The following is a 16,935-nucleotide window of genomic DNA, read 5'->3' as shown; positions in this document are numbered from 1 at the left end:
TAACAAATTTATTTGACCATAAGCTTTCGTGAGCTATAGCTCACTTCATCAGTTTCCACTGAATGCATTGGATGAAGTGAGCTGTAGCTCACGAAAGCTTATGCTCAAATAAATTGGTTAGTCTCTAAGGTGCCACAAGTCCTCCTTTTCTTTTTGTCGAGATATAAGTTCTAATAAATCCCCTGACACAGGGTATCATGGGAAAGTTGTAGACAGGTCACTGGCCTGCTGCAGAGGGAGGTGGGAGTGTTGCAGAGCAACCCCCCTGCACTCATCCCACAGAGGCAGCTCCTATCCTGGAGGGAGGCTTGGGGCTGGCTTCGCGCTCGGGGCATTGTGACCCACTCCTGACCACCTCTCCATCATGACAAAATGCAGCTGGTGGTTTGGGAACCACTGTGCTAAAGGCTGAACACTGGATTTGCTGTTAAACTAATTTTACTGTGGCAGTTAATTCAGTTGGGAAGTTAGGCCAGCAACCCAAAGCGTCAGCGCATATCTAGCAACCATCCCTCATTTCCAGGCGCATCCCTCAGTTCAGTCCCCAAGTTCCACTCAAGTTTAGCATCCCCGCACTTTTCCTGGGCTTCCCACCGGACACAGGGGCAGAAGAAAGTGAAAGTATTGGAAACCCCCCTCCCCGCATGGTAAGTGTCCGGTGTGTGGATAATTTCCCCGCGTCCCTCATTTTGGCTCTTGGGGCCGCACCGAGTCACCCACCCAGCCACCCCCGCCGCGCTGGGCCTGGGCGAGAGTTTCGTGCCCGCGGCGCTGCAAAGAGTTAACCCCGGCAGGAAGCGCTCGGCAGCCACACTTCCTGCGCGGGGATCTCCCCAGCTGTCACTCTTCCTCGTGACTCGCCGCCTTTTGCAAGGAGGAGGCGGGAGCGGGAGCGCGCCCGGCTGTGTTTACCTGGCTCCGGCAGAAAGCAGCCTCCCTTCCCGCCGGGGCGGGGCCAGAAGCCCAGGTTGGGAGCCTCGCTCTCCGCTGCAGCCGAGCGAGACGTGTCAGGGCTGGGACGCCCTGCAGCAGCGGGGTGAATCCGGCTCCGTTCCTCACGCTCCTCGGAGAGCCAGCATGCCCGCCGTGGACAAACTCCTCCTGGAAGAGGCTTTGCAGGACAGCCCGCAGGTACCCGCCCCCCCGCCTCTGTCTCATCGCCGCTCCCGCCCTTTCCCTCCGCGGAGCACCCCCGGAGCCAGCCTCGGGCTGGCGGGAGGCGCCTGGGCGGCGCGGCGGTTCACAGGCCGGCGCAGGGGGGAGGGTTGTTTTCACTAACCCCGCCGTGCCGTGGGGCTGCTCTGGGGCTAGCCCTGCTCGGCGCCGTGCAGCGCAGATGCCCGTGACGCACCTGCAGTGACAGCGGGGTGAGGGCCGCACGGGATTCAGCAGGCCCGAGCAAAGCGGGGGGGCCCCACAATCCAGGCTGGTGGCTTGGGGCCCGGGTGAGACGCTGAGCAAGAACAACAAATAGTAATAACAGGAGTTAGTGTCAGACCGCCTTGTGCGTCTGCGGCTCCCAGTGTGCGTGAAGAAAGGTGGGTGGGGCGCATGCCACCATTTTACAGATTGGGAAACTGAGGCACGGCAGGGGTTAGGGGGTTTGCAGCGGCCTACGTGAACGGCGTCTTTTTGCTGTGGGGGCAGGGAAGTAGCCACCCAGGAGTAGGCTGAGGCGATTCAAAGTGGAGGAAATTAGGTCACCTGTCACAGGGGGAGGACTGCGGGGGAGGGTTTCATAGACCGTCTGGGAGGGGTTGGCACCTGGGATGAGAAAAGGGTGCCCCGCCCTCTCTTCTCTGTCAAACTACCCCCTCCCTCTCACTAGTTGGATGTGACTGTGCTGGCTCCAAGGCTTTTCCAGAGGAGGGACCCATGGGGGGAGGGCAAGGTGTCAGCCTGCGACATGTCCTAGGCAATGGTGCTTGAGGTGCATGTGCACTTAGCCAGCCTGCTGTTGGTTTCCCTAGCTCCTCTGACCAGAGTGGTGAGAGATTGCTGGGCTTATAAAACTGGGACGCAATATTGTTTGTTATAAAACTGAGAGAGACACCAGGGCAGTCACTGAAAACAGGGATGTTCCTGGGTTTTAGGGACACAGTCGCTGTGTGGATTCATAGCACTAAATCCACACTCTTACGGCCCTTTCCATTTCCATCCACCCTTCAGGGGCTGGAGAAGAATTTCCTTGTATTAGACTAGATCTCTTTCCTTCTGTCTAGCATACTCTAGACCACACAGTGATCTCCAGGCTAGGCTAGCTGCAGCCAATGCTACATCCTTATTGGAAAAGCGAACAATGGACCTGGGGAATGCTCCACACAGAGGAGAGGCTAGCAGGTGCTCCGTATTGATGGTGAGAGGGAGAAAGGGGTGAGAAGGAGGAATGCTGAGAATTGGGGGTGAAAAGGGTGGGGAGGAGAAAATTGGGGAAGGTAGGGAGATACTATGGGGGCACAGGGAAACAGAAGTCAGCGGGAGGAGTTTATGGATGGGGAAGAGAGGGGACTTCACCAAGGGATGGGAAGAGGGACACATGTAGGAAGGTGTGTGTGTAAGGCATGATGAAGAAAGAAACAAAAGGAGGTGGCCGTATGGGGAGGAAAGAAAGGAGGACAGGTGTGATTGGTAATTAGGAGAGAGGTAAAGTCCTAGATCCATGGCAAGGAGCAGCAGTAGTCTCACCAGGATGGACCTGTTGAGGCTCTGTGACCCCATTCTACTACCACCCCAAATTGGCTGGTCCTAGACCAGCAGGAGGAAGGAAATTAGTGCTGGGAGGAATCAGAGCCCCCTTCCTTTTGATACAGGGGGCACCCCACAATTTAGTGAACTAGAGTAGATTTATTATTAATATTACTTGATAGTTATGGTGTTTACATCTCCAAGGCTCAATGCAAGTATTAATTCTGAATAACTTTATACAGCCACTAAGTAAACTCATTTTCCTGTTCCATCAACACCATCTCACATGATTAAAAATTTAACAAAAACTGAAAGCAACCAAAGAAAGCACAGACTAAGGTTTGAAAGTCTCCCCAGTCTTTAATGGCCTGAAACAAAGGACTTTAACCCTTCCTTTGCAATCGGTAGAAATACTGGAAGAGTAAAGACTATATAAACCTAAACCTTTGCAGGATATTTCTCGCTTGATTCCTTCATCATTTGTTGTTTTATCTAGGTTTCTGGAAAAATAATTTCACTTTTCCATAACTGCCACATGGTCCTTATTTTTGTAATAATAAATTAATTCATTTATATAAATTTTTAATTCACAAAATTAATTACATTTTCAATATAGTAACTTCTTGCATGAAAGAGGCCTGATTCTCCACTGTCTATTATTCGTTTGTGTTGTGGTAACACCTAGGAGTCTGTCATGGACCAGGACCCCATTTTGCTAGTTGCTGTACAAACACAGAACAAAAAAGACTGCCTCTGCCCCCAAAGAGCTTACTGTCTAGCACCTCTATAGTAATTTATTCTTGTACAAAGTGGGCCTGATCCTCTTTTGGTCTGTACTTTCTATAGTCATTTTCAGAACAAAACAGATATAAAACCATTCCTTTCGGACAAGGTGCCAGGCAGTGGAGAATTAGGCATAAGTTATTTATTAATAAGGTTTGCAAAGCTCACTTTCTCTCCAAGAGTAGTGTAATTATATCTTCATTGTCCCCAAGCATTATACAAAAAAGCCCCCACCTAATGAATGTATTCCATTTAAAGTGTTTGACTGCAAATTAGGAGACAGACTCACCCAAGTAGCCATCCTGAATTCAACACTCACTCATGTGAAGACCAGATTTGGCCCCATGTTTCCAGCAGCAAGAGTGGTGGCATGATTAATGAAGCCTCCACAGAAATGTTAAAAGGTTATGTTTGGATTACCATGGTTCACTGGTGTAGCTTTATCTAATACGTAAGAATTGGACAAAACAGCAAAAAGGAAACTATACATCTGGTTGTTAGTTGCACTGGTTTAAAATAGTGATTTTAAAAAGAAACATCATAAAGATTTTGAACTTAAACGTCCAAACTATTTGAATCATTTATAGAGTTTATTATTTTTGAACAAAAGTGCTAATAACTGATTCAATGAATAAATAAATGGGTACCTACAATTAAGTAGCTGACTCCATATTTAGGCATCTGAATAAGTAAAGCTGGGATTTTTCAAGGAGTCTATGCTAATTTCAATAGGATATAGGCATCTAAGGGCCATCTGTGCTCCATATTATGTAAATATATACTTAGGAGGCTAACTTTAGGCATCTATTTTTTGAAAATCTTGGCCTGAGAATTTTCTTGCTTAACATTTCCCATAATTCTATTGCTTTATCCTGTAACCATGATCCTTTGTTTATTGTGTCTGGTGAATCAGTCTTTTGTCACAGCACAGTATAACGATGTTCAATGTTAGGTAAAAGAAAAGATGGGGTTATAGAGAACAGAAGTTTTAAATTAGCAAAACTATAGTCAGTGATTGCAACAACTCAAATCCAGGTATTTTTGCAAATTAGTATGTGTTTCAATTATTAAAATCCAGACTGGGGCTCTGTCCTGGAAACTCTCAGAACATGGGGTTCCCATTGAAAGGAGGAAGGAAATCAGTGCTGGGTGGAATCAGAGCCCCCTTCCTTTTGGAAGGAAGTTCTGCATGCCAAGGGCTTGCAGGATCTAGCCCTATGTAGCTTTCTGTTGGTGTATTTTGAATTCATTCCCTCTTTGATTTGTATGTGCTGTTGTTTTAATGAAAACAGTATTTTGCACTTCTAATGCTCCTTTTTATCCTACCATCTTAAAATTCTTTCCAAGCATCAGTTATCCCCCACAATGTTTCTAAGACAGGTAGTGATATACCCATTTAACATTAGTAAACTTAGGTTTTGTGAGATTAAGTGATTTACCCAGGGTAAGCCAGTACAGCCATGCAGAGTCTAAAATAGGACTTCCAGTCACCTGCTTTAATTACTAGACAACACGACTTTACACTGTAAATAGACACTTCTCAGCACCAGGGCTGGATTAAGCTTTTATGGGCCCAGGTGCCAAACATATTTGTGGGCCCTCATGTAGTCATTGTGGGCTCCAAGTGTGGGCCTGGTGTGGCGATGCCATAGTATACCCGGTATTGAATCTGAGACATTTTTCATGTTGATATCACACCTCTGCATGACTATATGTATTGCCATACACAGCTCCCTCAGCCCCCAGTTTTTCTCATTGAGCTGTACACCCATGTGGGTTTACCAGTGTCCACAGTGAGCAGAACTTTCATAGTGATCAGGGGAAACTCCCCACAGATTTATCTCCTTCCTCATTCAGACCTTCTGTAGCCATGTCTCCAGTACCTCCCTATGTCACCAGTCACTGTATGTGGTCTGAGCCCAATAAAATTCCACAGCCAGTAGATAGCTGATCAATTCTGACAAATGCCTCCCTCAGCTCCCATCCTGCCATTTGAGCAAGCCACTTGCAAACACCATTTCCCCAAAGTGAGGACTTAACCCCTGGGAACCTGAAGTCACCAGCCTTTCTCCCTCTGCTCCCATCTACATGCTAGTCTAGTACCTGATCACCACCACCACTCCCCATGCCTGTTTCCCTTCTACCTTGGACGTTATTCTCCCCTGCAAACCTGACCTGCTTCCACTTTCCCTGCTTCCCTTGACATTCCTTTCCTATGGGTGACCTCTGTTCCTTAGGTTAACTCCAGTTTCTTTATCTGCTCCTAGCTTATTGGCCCCCAGTAGTCACAGAGCCACCTGTAGCTTCTCTGGCTACAGCCATGGGGCCAATTGCCAGAGACCAGCCTTAGATAGCTGTAGCTACTATTCTAATGAGGGGTGGCAATTCCAAGGCTGAGCACGCTTGAACCTTGCAACGGCGGCACTGTGGGCTCTAAATCCTCAGCGCTGGCCCTAGGCAGCTACAGACTCTGCAGTTAGGCACTTCCCCCCTCTAGGCCATGGCTTTAAGTACCTGAAATGGATATCACCTGCAGCAGAGGCCACCAATTCTCACACACCCCTCAGTTAGCACATAGTCAAGCAGAAAGTGCAGCCTGAATGATTTTGGAGGCTAGAGTTCCAAGGGGTTCCCATCCCTGAGCAGCTGCTCAGCACAAGCTCACATGGCCCCCCTCCACTGTAGGACCAGGACCCTGTGAAGACAGTGGAGTTACCCCATGTATAATCAGTTCTGTCCAAAGCCTGTTGAAGTGAGTGGGAGTCTTTTTATTGTCTTTAATGGGCTGTGTATAGAAGCAAATGACCCCATTCTAGACTCTAGGAGCAAAATGTATTCTATGCTGCACTGGGTTACTGTTGTAACAGGAAGGTCTCACATTACCGAGTGAATAAGCAACATCTATAGCACCTAACTTTTTCTGAGAGGCTTCCCACCCAATTAATAAATGTAAACCTGCTTCTCTTACAAGGGCTGAAAATATCAGGTAGTATGATCACAAAAGCAAGGCATTTCTGAATTCAGTAGGAATTTTGGATGTGCACAGAACACAGACAGGACTGGTTCCCGCATGGTTACAAAACTGCGGTAAAGTGGAACAATTTTCAGCTTGTGTGATTGGAGGATATCTGGATCCATATTATAAGACTGTCCTATAGAAATGAGGAAAAGTTGAGATGTCTTTGTTGTTCTTTTGTTCCACGCTTCATTTGTGTGGGAAATTTGCCAATGTAATATTTTTAAACAAACAAAATTTTAAAAAATGGTAATGGCTGTTGAAAATACCAATTCCAACCCTAGTTAACACTGGGAAGATGCCAGCATTTGTTGCTCAATTTTATCCTACTTTTTCTACAGCAAATTACAGAGGATCAGTATATTTGATTTGGAAGAAATGAAGTAACAGCAGCCTAAATTGAGCTTGAGCACTCCTGAATTTTGAGGGTGTTCAAATCTGGAAGGCAGGTGCTAGATTCCCTTTCTGAATATTGAATAAATCTGGAAAGGAAAAGCCAATTTCTGCTTCCATGGCTCAGAAGTGGAAATCCTCCTGTACTGTATCTAAAGTTGCTCAGATGCTCTAGTAGAGCCTTCCCTCCCTTACTTATCATTTTAACTTCTGGTGGGATCCACATACCTCCCTTGCTAGGCTTCAGATAGAGAGGTGCACTGTCCATTTAGACCACCCAATTCCTTCTTTGGGGGCTGCCAAGCGAGGTCACACCAGCATCCCTGGTCACACCAGCAATCCCTAAGACTCTGGGAAAGTCTTCTGAGGGTAATATCTGGGCCAAAGCCTTCTACTCCTTGGGCATACTTGTTCCCCATTCGCAGTGCCACTCCCATCTAGCAGCCAGCTCTCCATTCACAGCAAGCTGCAGTGCATGTGGTCTCAGCTTCTCCACTCCCCCCACTCCCTTTCATCTTGATAGCTTCCAAGGGAATGCTGGGAAATGTTCCTTCCCTGCTCCAGGGCTGGCTCTATAGGCAGGGAGCTGCCAAGGAAGTACAGTTCTCAGGGCCCAGTGGTTTCTCAGCTCCCATGCTGGATCCCTGCTGCTCCAAGGCTCGCTCTCAGAGCCTCCACTTCTGGAGCGCTGGGAGAGGGGAATAAGTGACTGTTACGGGCCCCTTCTGAGCTTGGGCCAGGCACTATGGAGCCATTGGCGCCATGGTAAATCTGGTACTGCTCAGGACAGATGAAATCAGACATTGTCTTAGTCCAAAAATCTCAGCAGAAGTGGTTTGAATCTCTCAGAAGCAATGTAAAATCTCTGCAAGGAGATTTGTAAAGAAAAGTAAATGTCTTAGAGAAGCAAAGGTTATATCCTCCCAAATAGTGATGCTTCTTACAGCTTTCCTAAGACTGTAAAATAAATTCCCATGATTAGCACCTATATACTTCGGGCACATTAGAAATGCCTAAGATAGGATGAAACACTGACAAGGTGTCAGGTGTAATATGATTATTAAAGTTCTAGAGTTTATGGTAGACAGATGGAACTAATGCAAAGTAATTTAGGGAAGACCTTTTCATTTAGTATCAAACAGATTGGATTGACCAGTTGGGACACTAGCTTTTTCTTTCTCCAATGGTGGAAGCACAAAAATTAATGTAATACAAACGAATACACATGACTAGTCAGTGCATTGCTACACACATTTTTCAAGATCCTACTGCAGTTAGCAAAAAGAAAAGGAGTACTTGTGGCACCTTAGAGACTAACCAGTTTATTTGAGCATAAGCGTTCGTGAGCTACAGCTCACTTCATCGGATGCATACTGTGGAAAGTACAGAAGATCTTTTTATACACACAAACCATGAAAAAATGGGTGTTTACCACTACAAAAGGTTTTCTCTCCCTCCACCCCACTCTCCTAGGACACTTTGAATTACCAAGGTGCAGAATGACTTTCTTAGAGACACTGTCAAAGTTACACTGCCATCCCAACTTTTTACCTACCCTTTGCTTGCCCAGCACTAATCCGTGGCCTTGGTTTGCTCCTTGGCACATAGCACTGCAACAATGTAATTTGCTGTCCTTGGCAATTCCACTGAAACAAGCCAAGTGGATGCATTTCTCCAAGATAACACAAGTTCTGTTTTCCTCTCTGCTGCTCCTCCGCTCACAAGAACAAAACAGAATGGCAGAGTGAAGAAACCATGCTTACAGATGCGCAGCACTAAGTCTATATGTATGACTATTGTCACAAGCCAACATACTGCTGTTGGTCTAATTTTAAGTCTACCAGTTTTGGCATTGTTCTTTTAAAAGTTGTTCAACCCAGAAGCCTCTTGAGATGTCATAATGGAAGATAATTTGTTTTATTACAAGGGGAGCTTTTAATTCATTCTAACCGTAGAGAAATAAAATTAGCGATGGTATTTTGACCACAAGTCCTTGGCATGGCTTTGATTACTGTAATCAGCAAAAGGAATTTCAGGATTTGTAACATTCCTGACTACGCTGAAAGGAGTATCTACTAATTAGAGCAAGAAGGTGTTAGTCAGGAGGACTCTGCCATTGCTTTGCAGTGTAAACTTCCAATCACATCACTTCTTTGTGCATCAATTTACCCGTCTCATTATAGTGATCAATTGGTATGTTTTTTTTATATTGTTGGATAATATAAAGAAGCTGTACACTGTATATTCAAAGTCTTATTATGCTGACTGATTTGTTTTGCTACAGTTTCTTTTATTTTATTTTTTTTAAATATTTCCATTTGGGAGTAAAACCTTTTGCTTTTTTCTTTTATTAAAGACTCGCTCCTTGCTTAGTGTATTTGAAGAAGATGCAGGAACCCTTACAGAGTATACAAACCAGTTACTTCAAGCAATGCAGCGGGTCTATGGGGCTCAGGTAATCTTTCATTTGTGTTGACTTTGTTTGCCAAGCAGTAGAGGCAACCTTATTATTCTGCTCCTAACAGATACACTGATTTGCAAAGGTGCAGAACATCTGCAGCTCCCTTTGATTTGTGCAGAAGTTGTGTGTTGCTCTGCTCTTTTGAAAATCAGTCTCTATGATATTGTCACTCCTTCCTGTCTTGGTGTTATCCTCTTATTCAGAAAAATGAAATAAGAATCATGGCATACATTTTCAAACTTGCCTGCCTAAAGTTAGGGTTAAATTTTCAATTAGATGCCTATATCCCCTTTGAACATTGGGTTTAGCTATGTACATCATTCATATGATTTTTTAAAAATTTACCCTAAATCCCACTGATTTGTAGTGAAGTTTAAGGCTTGTCTACACAGGGAGCTATTCTGGAATATCTCTTCCTGATTAACTCAACGTGTGGACAGTCTTAATCCAGCATAAGAATGTTTTATTTTGAATTAGCTAATTCCACTGGATTCCCTGGATTAGTTTGATCCACTGAAATAAACTAATTTGGAATAAAGCACTTTTATTCCATAATAGGAGTGTCCACACATGGAATTAATCAGGAATCATTAATCTAATTTAAATTATTATCCTACCTTATTCCAGATTAATTTCTGTGTGCAGACAAGCCTTTAGGCTCCCAAGTGCCTAATGGACAGATTTTTAAAAGTATTTAGGCACCAAAAGGTGCAGATAAACACTTAGTGGGATTTTCAAAAGTGCCTAGGTGCCTAACTAATTTAGATGTTTTTGAAAATCCCACTACGCATCTTTTCACATCTTGAGGCACCTAAATACCTTTGAAAAGATGGCCACAAGTTCCTTTTGAAAATGACACCTGAACTCTCAAATCACTTAGGCATCTCAAAATTTACTCCCTTGATCCTTATTTAGGTACTTTTGTTAGGGGCCTAAATATAGATTTAGATGCCTAATTTTAAGCAATCAAATTTAAAAATCCCTGCCCCAATGTTCTGAACAGGAAACAGAATCCACATCTTGGGCCCAAACCTGCACCACTCCACTCTCACAAGAGGTCCCTTTGACCATAATGGGACTATGCAGGTGAGTAAGGTGTGCTTGAATGAGTAAGGGTTTGCAGAATCAAACATCTTACTGTATTTTTTCCTTTAACCTTAGTGACTTTGTATTCAAATGAATGCTCTGAATCTTTATAGGAGAGAGGGGAAAAAAGGGGGCTGGGGGGGAGGTCCAGTGTTGCCAACTCTCCCAATTAGATTGCAAGTCATATTTGAGATATTTGATGTTTTACTTAAAGCCCAAACTCCAACAGACAAGTGACAACAAGAAAATCTCAGGTTTCATTAAAAAGTAAATGTCTAGTCCTCATACTTGTGGAGAAAAGACACAAAATGTGACCCAAGTGCACCTCGAAAGCTCAAATCCCACAATGCAAATAAAATGCCCAGATCCACAAAGATATTCAGGCTCTTAAGTTCCATTGATTTCAATGGACATTAGAAGCGAAAATACCTTTATGGACTGGGGCCAAAGAAAACAAGATATCTTATTTTTTTTAAAGAAACTAGTGATTTTTAAAACCAGTCTTGTGTTTTTGGTGGGCCTAACCCCTGATTTTTCAATAGTTGTGGTTGGCAAAACCCAGTGATGTTGTCTTTGACTGCCACAGCTCAGAGTTAAGGGACCTTAATGGCTGTGTAAACATTGATTTACAATATTCTTAGGAAGCAGATAAGTATAACCCTTATTTTACAGATAAGAAAACTAAAGCAAAGGGGAATTGACTTGCCTAAAGTGAGTGAGTAGAAAAGCTAGGTTCAGAACTCAAGGCTCCCTACTTTTGTGCTTACTCTTTTATATCTTATTCCCTCTTAAAAAGGAACAGGACTGCTAGCACTTCCTGGTGGGCTATCAGTGAGGCCAAGCCATGATGTATTCTAATGACACAACTGCTAAAGTGTGTTTGGCCCCATACACAGATAGCAATTAGCAATTAATATTATGAGCCTGATTATTTAGATTATTCACAATTGAGGAATTCATAATAAAACATGAACATACAACAGATATCACTTGCAGAGTCCACTACTTATTAGCAATCCACACAGAGAATATTTTCAGGACATTCTCTTTGGAACCAAAATAAATTGTCTAACCAGTCACTATTCCCCTTCCCCATCGAGGCAAGCAAACATCATTCATTTTGCAACAAGAGGTATGTGGCTCAAAAGAGCTGCCTTAAAAGTCTAGTATGATATTTTCAATGCTCAGTTGCCATGACAATGAATCCGAACTGGCTTCCAAACATTCTGTGCACCTCTGAAATTCCCAGCCATGGTCCATTACCTTTCATTAAAAAAAATCACATATTCTTTAAGATTACATGCAAAGAATATAAGGACCTTAGTATAAAGATTTACAGCAAAGCTGTGCAAAACAAACTATTTTATTGGGGTTGTCTGTCACACAGACAATATGATACTCTGAACATTAGTATTTTCTTGCTACTGATCCAAGGTTCATTTCAAACTGCATTTCTGGACCCTGGGCACTCAAACGCAATCTGATGTCGTAGGATGTTTATTCCCCAGGACAGCACACTGTCCACTAAGAGATCATTAGCAATGCGGCTCACGTCAGATGCAAGAAGCAATCCTTAAAGCGGCTAGCAGTAAGACATTATCATTGATAATGCTTCCAACATTAGCCACTAGGGCCTGACTTTTCACAAGTGACTGACTTTTGGTTTCCAACTTCGGATGACTTAAAGCAGTGGTTCTCAAGCACGGGTATGTGTACCTCTGGGGGTACAGAGAGGTCTTCCACTGGGTACATCAACTCACCTAGATATTTGCCTAGTTTTACAACAGGCTACATAAAAAGCCCCAGCGAAGTCAGTACAAACTAAAATTTCATACAGACAAAATGAGAAAGTGAGCAATTTTTCAGTAATAGTGGCTGTGACACTTCTGTATTTTTATGTCTGATTTTGTAAGCAAGTAGTTTTTAAATTAGGTGAAACTTGGGGCTATGCAAGACAAATCTGACTCCTGAAAGGGGTACAGTAGTCTGGAAAGGTAGAGAACCACTGCCATAAGGGAGCCTGATTTTCAAAAAGGGTTAAATTAAGCACCTGCCCCCTGAAAATGAGATTTCTCAAGTCAGGCACTCAATCAATAGTTGCTGGCAAAAATTTAGAGCCCAAAACAGCTAATGCAAGAAGTGCTTGGGAGAAGAGTGGCCAAGGAGGAAGGGGGAAATAGGTCTGGCAAGGAGTAGGAGACTCAGTAATATAGCAAAGCATGGGAAAGTGTGGTGGGACAGTGAGAAGAGGAAAGGTTATGGGGAAGCAAGAAATAGAGAAGACGGAAAACAGAAGGAAAAGAAAAGACGAGTTTCATGAGTCACAGTCAGCGATGGATGGAGCCTCCCAGTTCAATGGGTGTACTCAGCCGTTGCTGCCTCCTCACCCAACCAAAGGGACATCAACCACATGGAGTATCCCGGTACTGCAACCATAATCCTGCCCCGGTGTGGAGCGGGGGCTTGGGAAGGGGCGGGTGCCTAGAGAGCAAACCCATGCCACAGCAACGGCTCCTGCCCTGGGGGGCTGGACCTGGCTCCCTGAGAAGAGGTGTGGGGGCAGAGGATGCTGCTGCAGGTGGTCAGTAATCCCAAGCCACAGTGCCTAGAGCGCAGAGCCAGAGCCAGGCCCAGCCCCAGAGGACAAAAGCCACCACTGTGGGGTTTCTGTGTGTGCAACTGAGCCCATAAATCTCTGCTAAAGCCGCCCTGGCCACAGGCAAGAATCATTGTCTCTAGAAAAGCCAACTGAGGCACCAGGAAGTGGTAGGAGGCCTGAGAGCTTGAGTTTACATAGGCCCACACTGCTGCCTCCAAACCATCTTAGTCCTTACTGCCCCTTTGTGTCCTCTGAGTCACCCCTCTTGTGCTACCTCCTCTGTTTGGGACGGCCTCTCAGTTCTCCTATATCCATGCTCCTGTCCGCTCTCCACTTGTCATACTTAAAACCCAGTTCTTTTGTGAAGCCAGCCAACGCTGACCGTGTTGGGGTGTTGATCTCACTCCACCTGTACTGTATTGCTTCCTATCGGTAGCAGTCAGCACTAAATGCAAGCTGTTATCCATCCAGAAACACCGCAGTGTGTGCAAAACATTCATTTAATTGGCTGCCAGCTTATAAACTGCCAGCCACGGTTTTATTTAAAGATTTATCAGATCGCTTGAAAGTCATGTAAGGAGAAACTGGAAGTATTTCCCCAGTATGGATGGCTTTTTTTTTTTTTTTTTTAGGTAAGTTTTATAATAACTAGAAGGGAGTACAATTTATGGGTTTTTTGGGGGTTTTTTTTTAAGCTACAGGATCCTATTAGGTGGTAGTGGGGTCTAATTATTTGAATTGTACATGTGTATTTTTGGTGCCTCTTGTATCCACCAACTTAATTATGTATGTTAATGCCATTTGTAATTGCAAGCACTAGAAACTGTTTTAATATCTGGTTAGGTGTTCAGTAAACATGCACCAGCACATGGATCCAAATACAGAGAAGCACCTGATTTTGGTCAGATAAGATAAATAAATCACATCTCCATGAGTTCAGATTATACTTCCTGCTTTATTTTATGCTCCTGCCTGTGCATTGTAGCCAGAAGCAATTTAGCTTTGTGATGTTCTGATGGAAGAAAGCTTCCCAATAGTCTATCCCAGCTGCCTATTTAAGGGTTGCCAATATTGCCAGATGTTCAAAAATCGTGAGTCAGGCTCACCAAAAATCATGAGATTGGCTTTAAAATCATGAGATTATGTAAAATTAATAGATTTGAGGTTCTTTTTATTTGCCTTTTGAGCCTATAGGGTGCACTGGGGACACGTTTTGAAGCTTTCTCCATAGCCCCGAGGGCTGGAAACATACCTTTTCTTGAAGAATGAAGGCTGAAATCATCACATATCCACTGGACTCCAGGAGCTGGGGTTTTAAAGAAAACCATATTTATCATGAGACTCATGACAAAATCATGAGAGTTGGCAACACTGCTGCTTCATTTCTGTTGACGGGTTGAACTCCCAGAAGCGCCTGTGCCATTCACAATAGTGATGTGTCAGGCTGAACTGTAGGAAAGAGATCTTTCTTAAGTGAAGCTAGTGTTTACATGATAAGGCTGTAGAGTTAAAACCAAGCAGCCTGTGCCCCAGCTTGCATTTCCATTCACCAGGTGCCATGCCACACTGAATTAAGTCCCTCCTGAAATCTGAACATCATTCTCCAATTCCACTCATCATGCTACAGTAATGGCCCAATGGGGACCTTCGTATGCCAAGAATAAAGAAAAGAAGGCACCACAAAATAAACATGATATTTTTTTAAAATAGATAATTCCATTTCATTCCACTGTAGACTAAAATGTATCTACCAGGCACCTGAAGCGGAATCCTGGAAACAAGTTACAGTGCAATAAGGTGCTGAACATTGTCTGTGCTACGGCATTTTCTTCAGCAGTCCCAATAAATGTATTTGTATACTAACAGTGTTTGTAGCTGCTGGGGAGCAAGGGGGGAGAGAACTAGAAGCAAACTAATGCTGCCTTTAGCAGTGCAGAAAGAAAATATTTTTATGCAAAGAGACATTGGAGAAAATGTCCTGAGGATTAGGTAGGTGCTACCAAGCAAAGTTATATAACTGGTGCTCAATGCTGTCATTTGGAGCTGCCTAGGATTATTTTAGTTTGTTCTTCAAACTAGTTTCATCCCACCCACCCATATTTAATTGATGAATCCTTATTTTTGCACTCTCTCAGTGATGCCTCTTTTTGGATCTAAGACCACTCCTGGGGCTCAGAAAGCCTGATTTAAGGCCCTTTGGAGTCCATGGGAGTCTTTTCATTGACTTCATAAGGTTTTGGATCCATGAATGAGTTTCCTGCTCTTTGGGAACATAGACTTTGTTTGTTCTTTTGCGGTATTGCAGTCTGAAACATCCAAATATCGTGAGTCAGGCTCTACAAAATCATGAGAATAGTTTAAAATCATGGGTATTTATTATTAATAATAATATTATAATTGTAAATGTTTCTTTTAGTTGCCTTCTGGTTTTTAAGCTTTGTGGGTGGTGCACTCTCGTCCTCTTTTCAAGCTTTCCTCTACGACCATAAGGGCTAGAAACTTACTTTTTTTTTTTCAGTGAAAGTTGAGATTCTCACATAACCACGTGTGGCTTTAAATCAGATATCATATAACACGAGACTTGCAATAAAATCAGTGGAGTTGGCAACACTAATTTTGTAAAGGACCGTGTACATTTATGATGCCATATTGATCACAAGTGTGCATTATTTATATGAGGGGCACTTCCTGTGACATATTCTCCACATGTAAATAAGAAGACAGTTAAAGGTAAACAGGATTTAAGTGGATGATGAATATTGTATTTACAACGCCATGGAACTCCATTTCAGTGTTGCTGGTCAGCTTTGGAATTGTCACTAGGCCTAGAAGCAAGTTTATGCCAATGGTCTGCAGAGCAGAATTTGGAGATCTAAGTGCTACCAAGAGGAGAACACATCATAAACAGTTCTGCTGATTATAGCTGGTTTGCAGGGAAAGTATAAAGATTCTTTCTCTCCAGAACTAAAATCCTGCTGTAGCTGCTGGCACTGTTTTGCAGCAGAGCCTTGACTTGTATCTTTTCTCTTCCTATTAGATAATCCTTCATCAAGCCATTCATTACTTGTGAGGACTGAACATGCCATTGTGAATCAGCTTAAACAGGGAAAGCTATAAAATAGCCTGATCCTGTGAGCTACTGATCACTCTCAACACTAGGGGATCTCAGCATCTCCCAGCATTTGGATCTTAATTTCTAAAGCATTCTCTCTGCAAAGTTAAATCATTACAGTGGTAGCATTTTCCTGATTGCCAGACAGCTGAGTGCTTCAGAAGGAGGAGATATGTGCATCTAGACAGAGTTGGGCAAAACATTCATCTCAAGCCTCAGATCCATTTGAACTGAAACTGGGTTTAAGGTTGGATACTTTCCATGATCGCAGAAGAAAGAAAATCCATAAATCCCTTGTGGACATCCTCCTCTTCCTATCTGTGAGCAATTAGGTATCCCCAAAGCATACCAATTAAAACTTTATTGCACACCATTGTGTATATATATTTTTCCCCTGTATCTGCCATTGATATGCAAAGTAGTTTTGTATCGTTTACATGATCGTTTACATGCAAAGTTTTGAAAATGCTGTCCTTAGCACAGAAAAGTAGCTTTGCAGAAAGATTCATCATTCTGGGGTTGGACATGATGAGATGGCTCAATGCCTTTAAAGCTAATTGTATAGCTCAGTTGAATCCTTTACAGGTATTCTTATTTGGAATCTTGTAGACAATTATATGTAACTATCCACTATTGAATAATTAGGGTTAATTCCCATTTTAATTAAATCTGACTGATGTTTTTAACCATAGAACTTATTTAGAAAGAAAAGGTGTTGAGAAATGATGGACTATCTCACAAATAAATCGTATATAAGTGCAGCTGAGTTTTCATTATGAACTGGAGGGAGGAAGAACCTA

The 16,935-nt window shown here is 43.4% G+C and overlaps 1 protein-coding gene across 2 annotated transcripts in view; it reads left to right on the top strand.

Moving 5' to 3' along the window:
• Window positions 1-855: 855 nt before the first annotated feature.
• Window positions 856-16,935, top strand: part of APPL2 (adaptor protein, phosphotyrosine interacting with PH domain and leucine zipper 2) — a 57,384-nt gene continuing 41,304 nt past the window's right edge. Inside the window, exons 1-2 of one of the 2 annotated variants that reach the window (XM_084611026.1) lie at window positions 856-1,131; window positions 9,234-9,332. In XM_084611026.1, coding sequence (XP_084467152.1) covers window positions 1,078-1,131; window positions 9,234-9,332 — 153 coding nt within the window. In that variant the 5' untranslated portion in view covers window positions 856-1,077. Of the gene's footprint in view, window positions 1,132-9,233; window positions 9,333-16,060; window positions 16,468-16,935 lie in introns of those variants that run through there. The other variant, XM_084611027.1, reaches the window with a different exon arrangement.

The sequence above is a fragment of the Lepidochelys olivacea genome, assembly GCF_965140295.1.
Source record: "Lepidochelys olivacea isolate rLepOli2 genome assembly, chromosome: 1".
Lineage (NCBI taxonomy): Eukaryota > Metazoa > Chordata > Testudines > Cheloniidae > Lepidochelys > Lepidochelys olivacea.
This window is presented reverse-complemented; position numbering and strand designations above follow the sequence as displayed.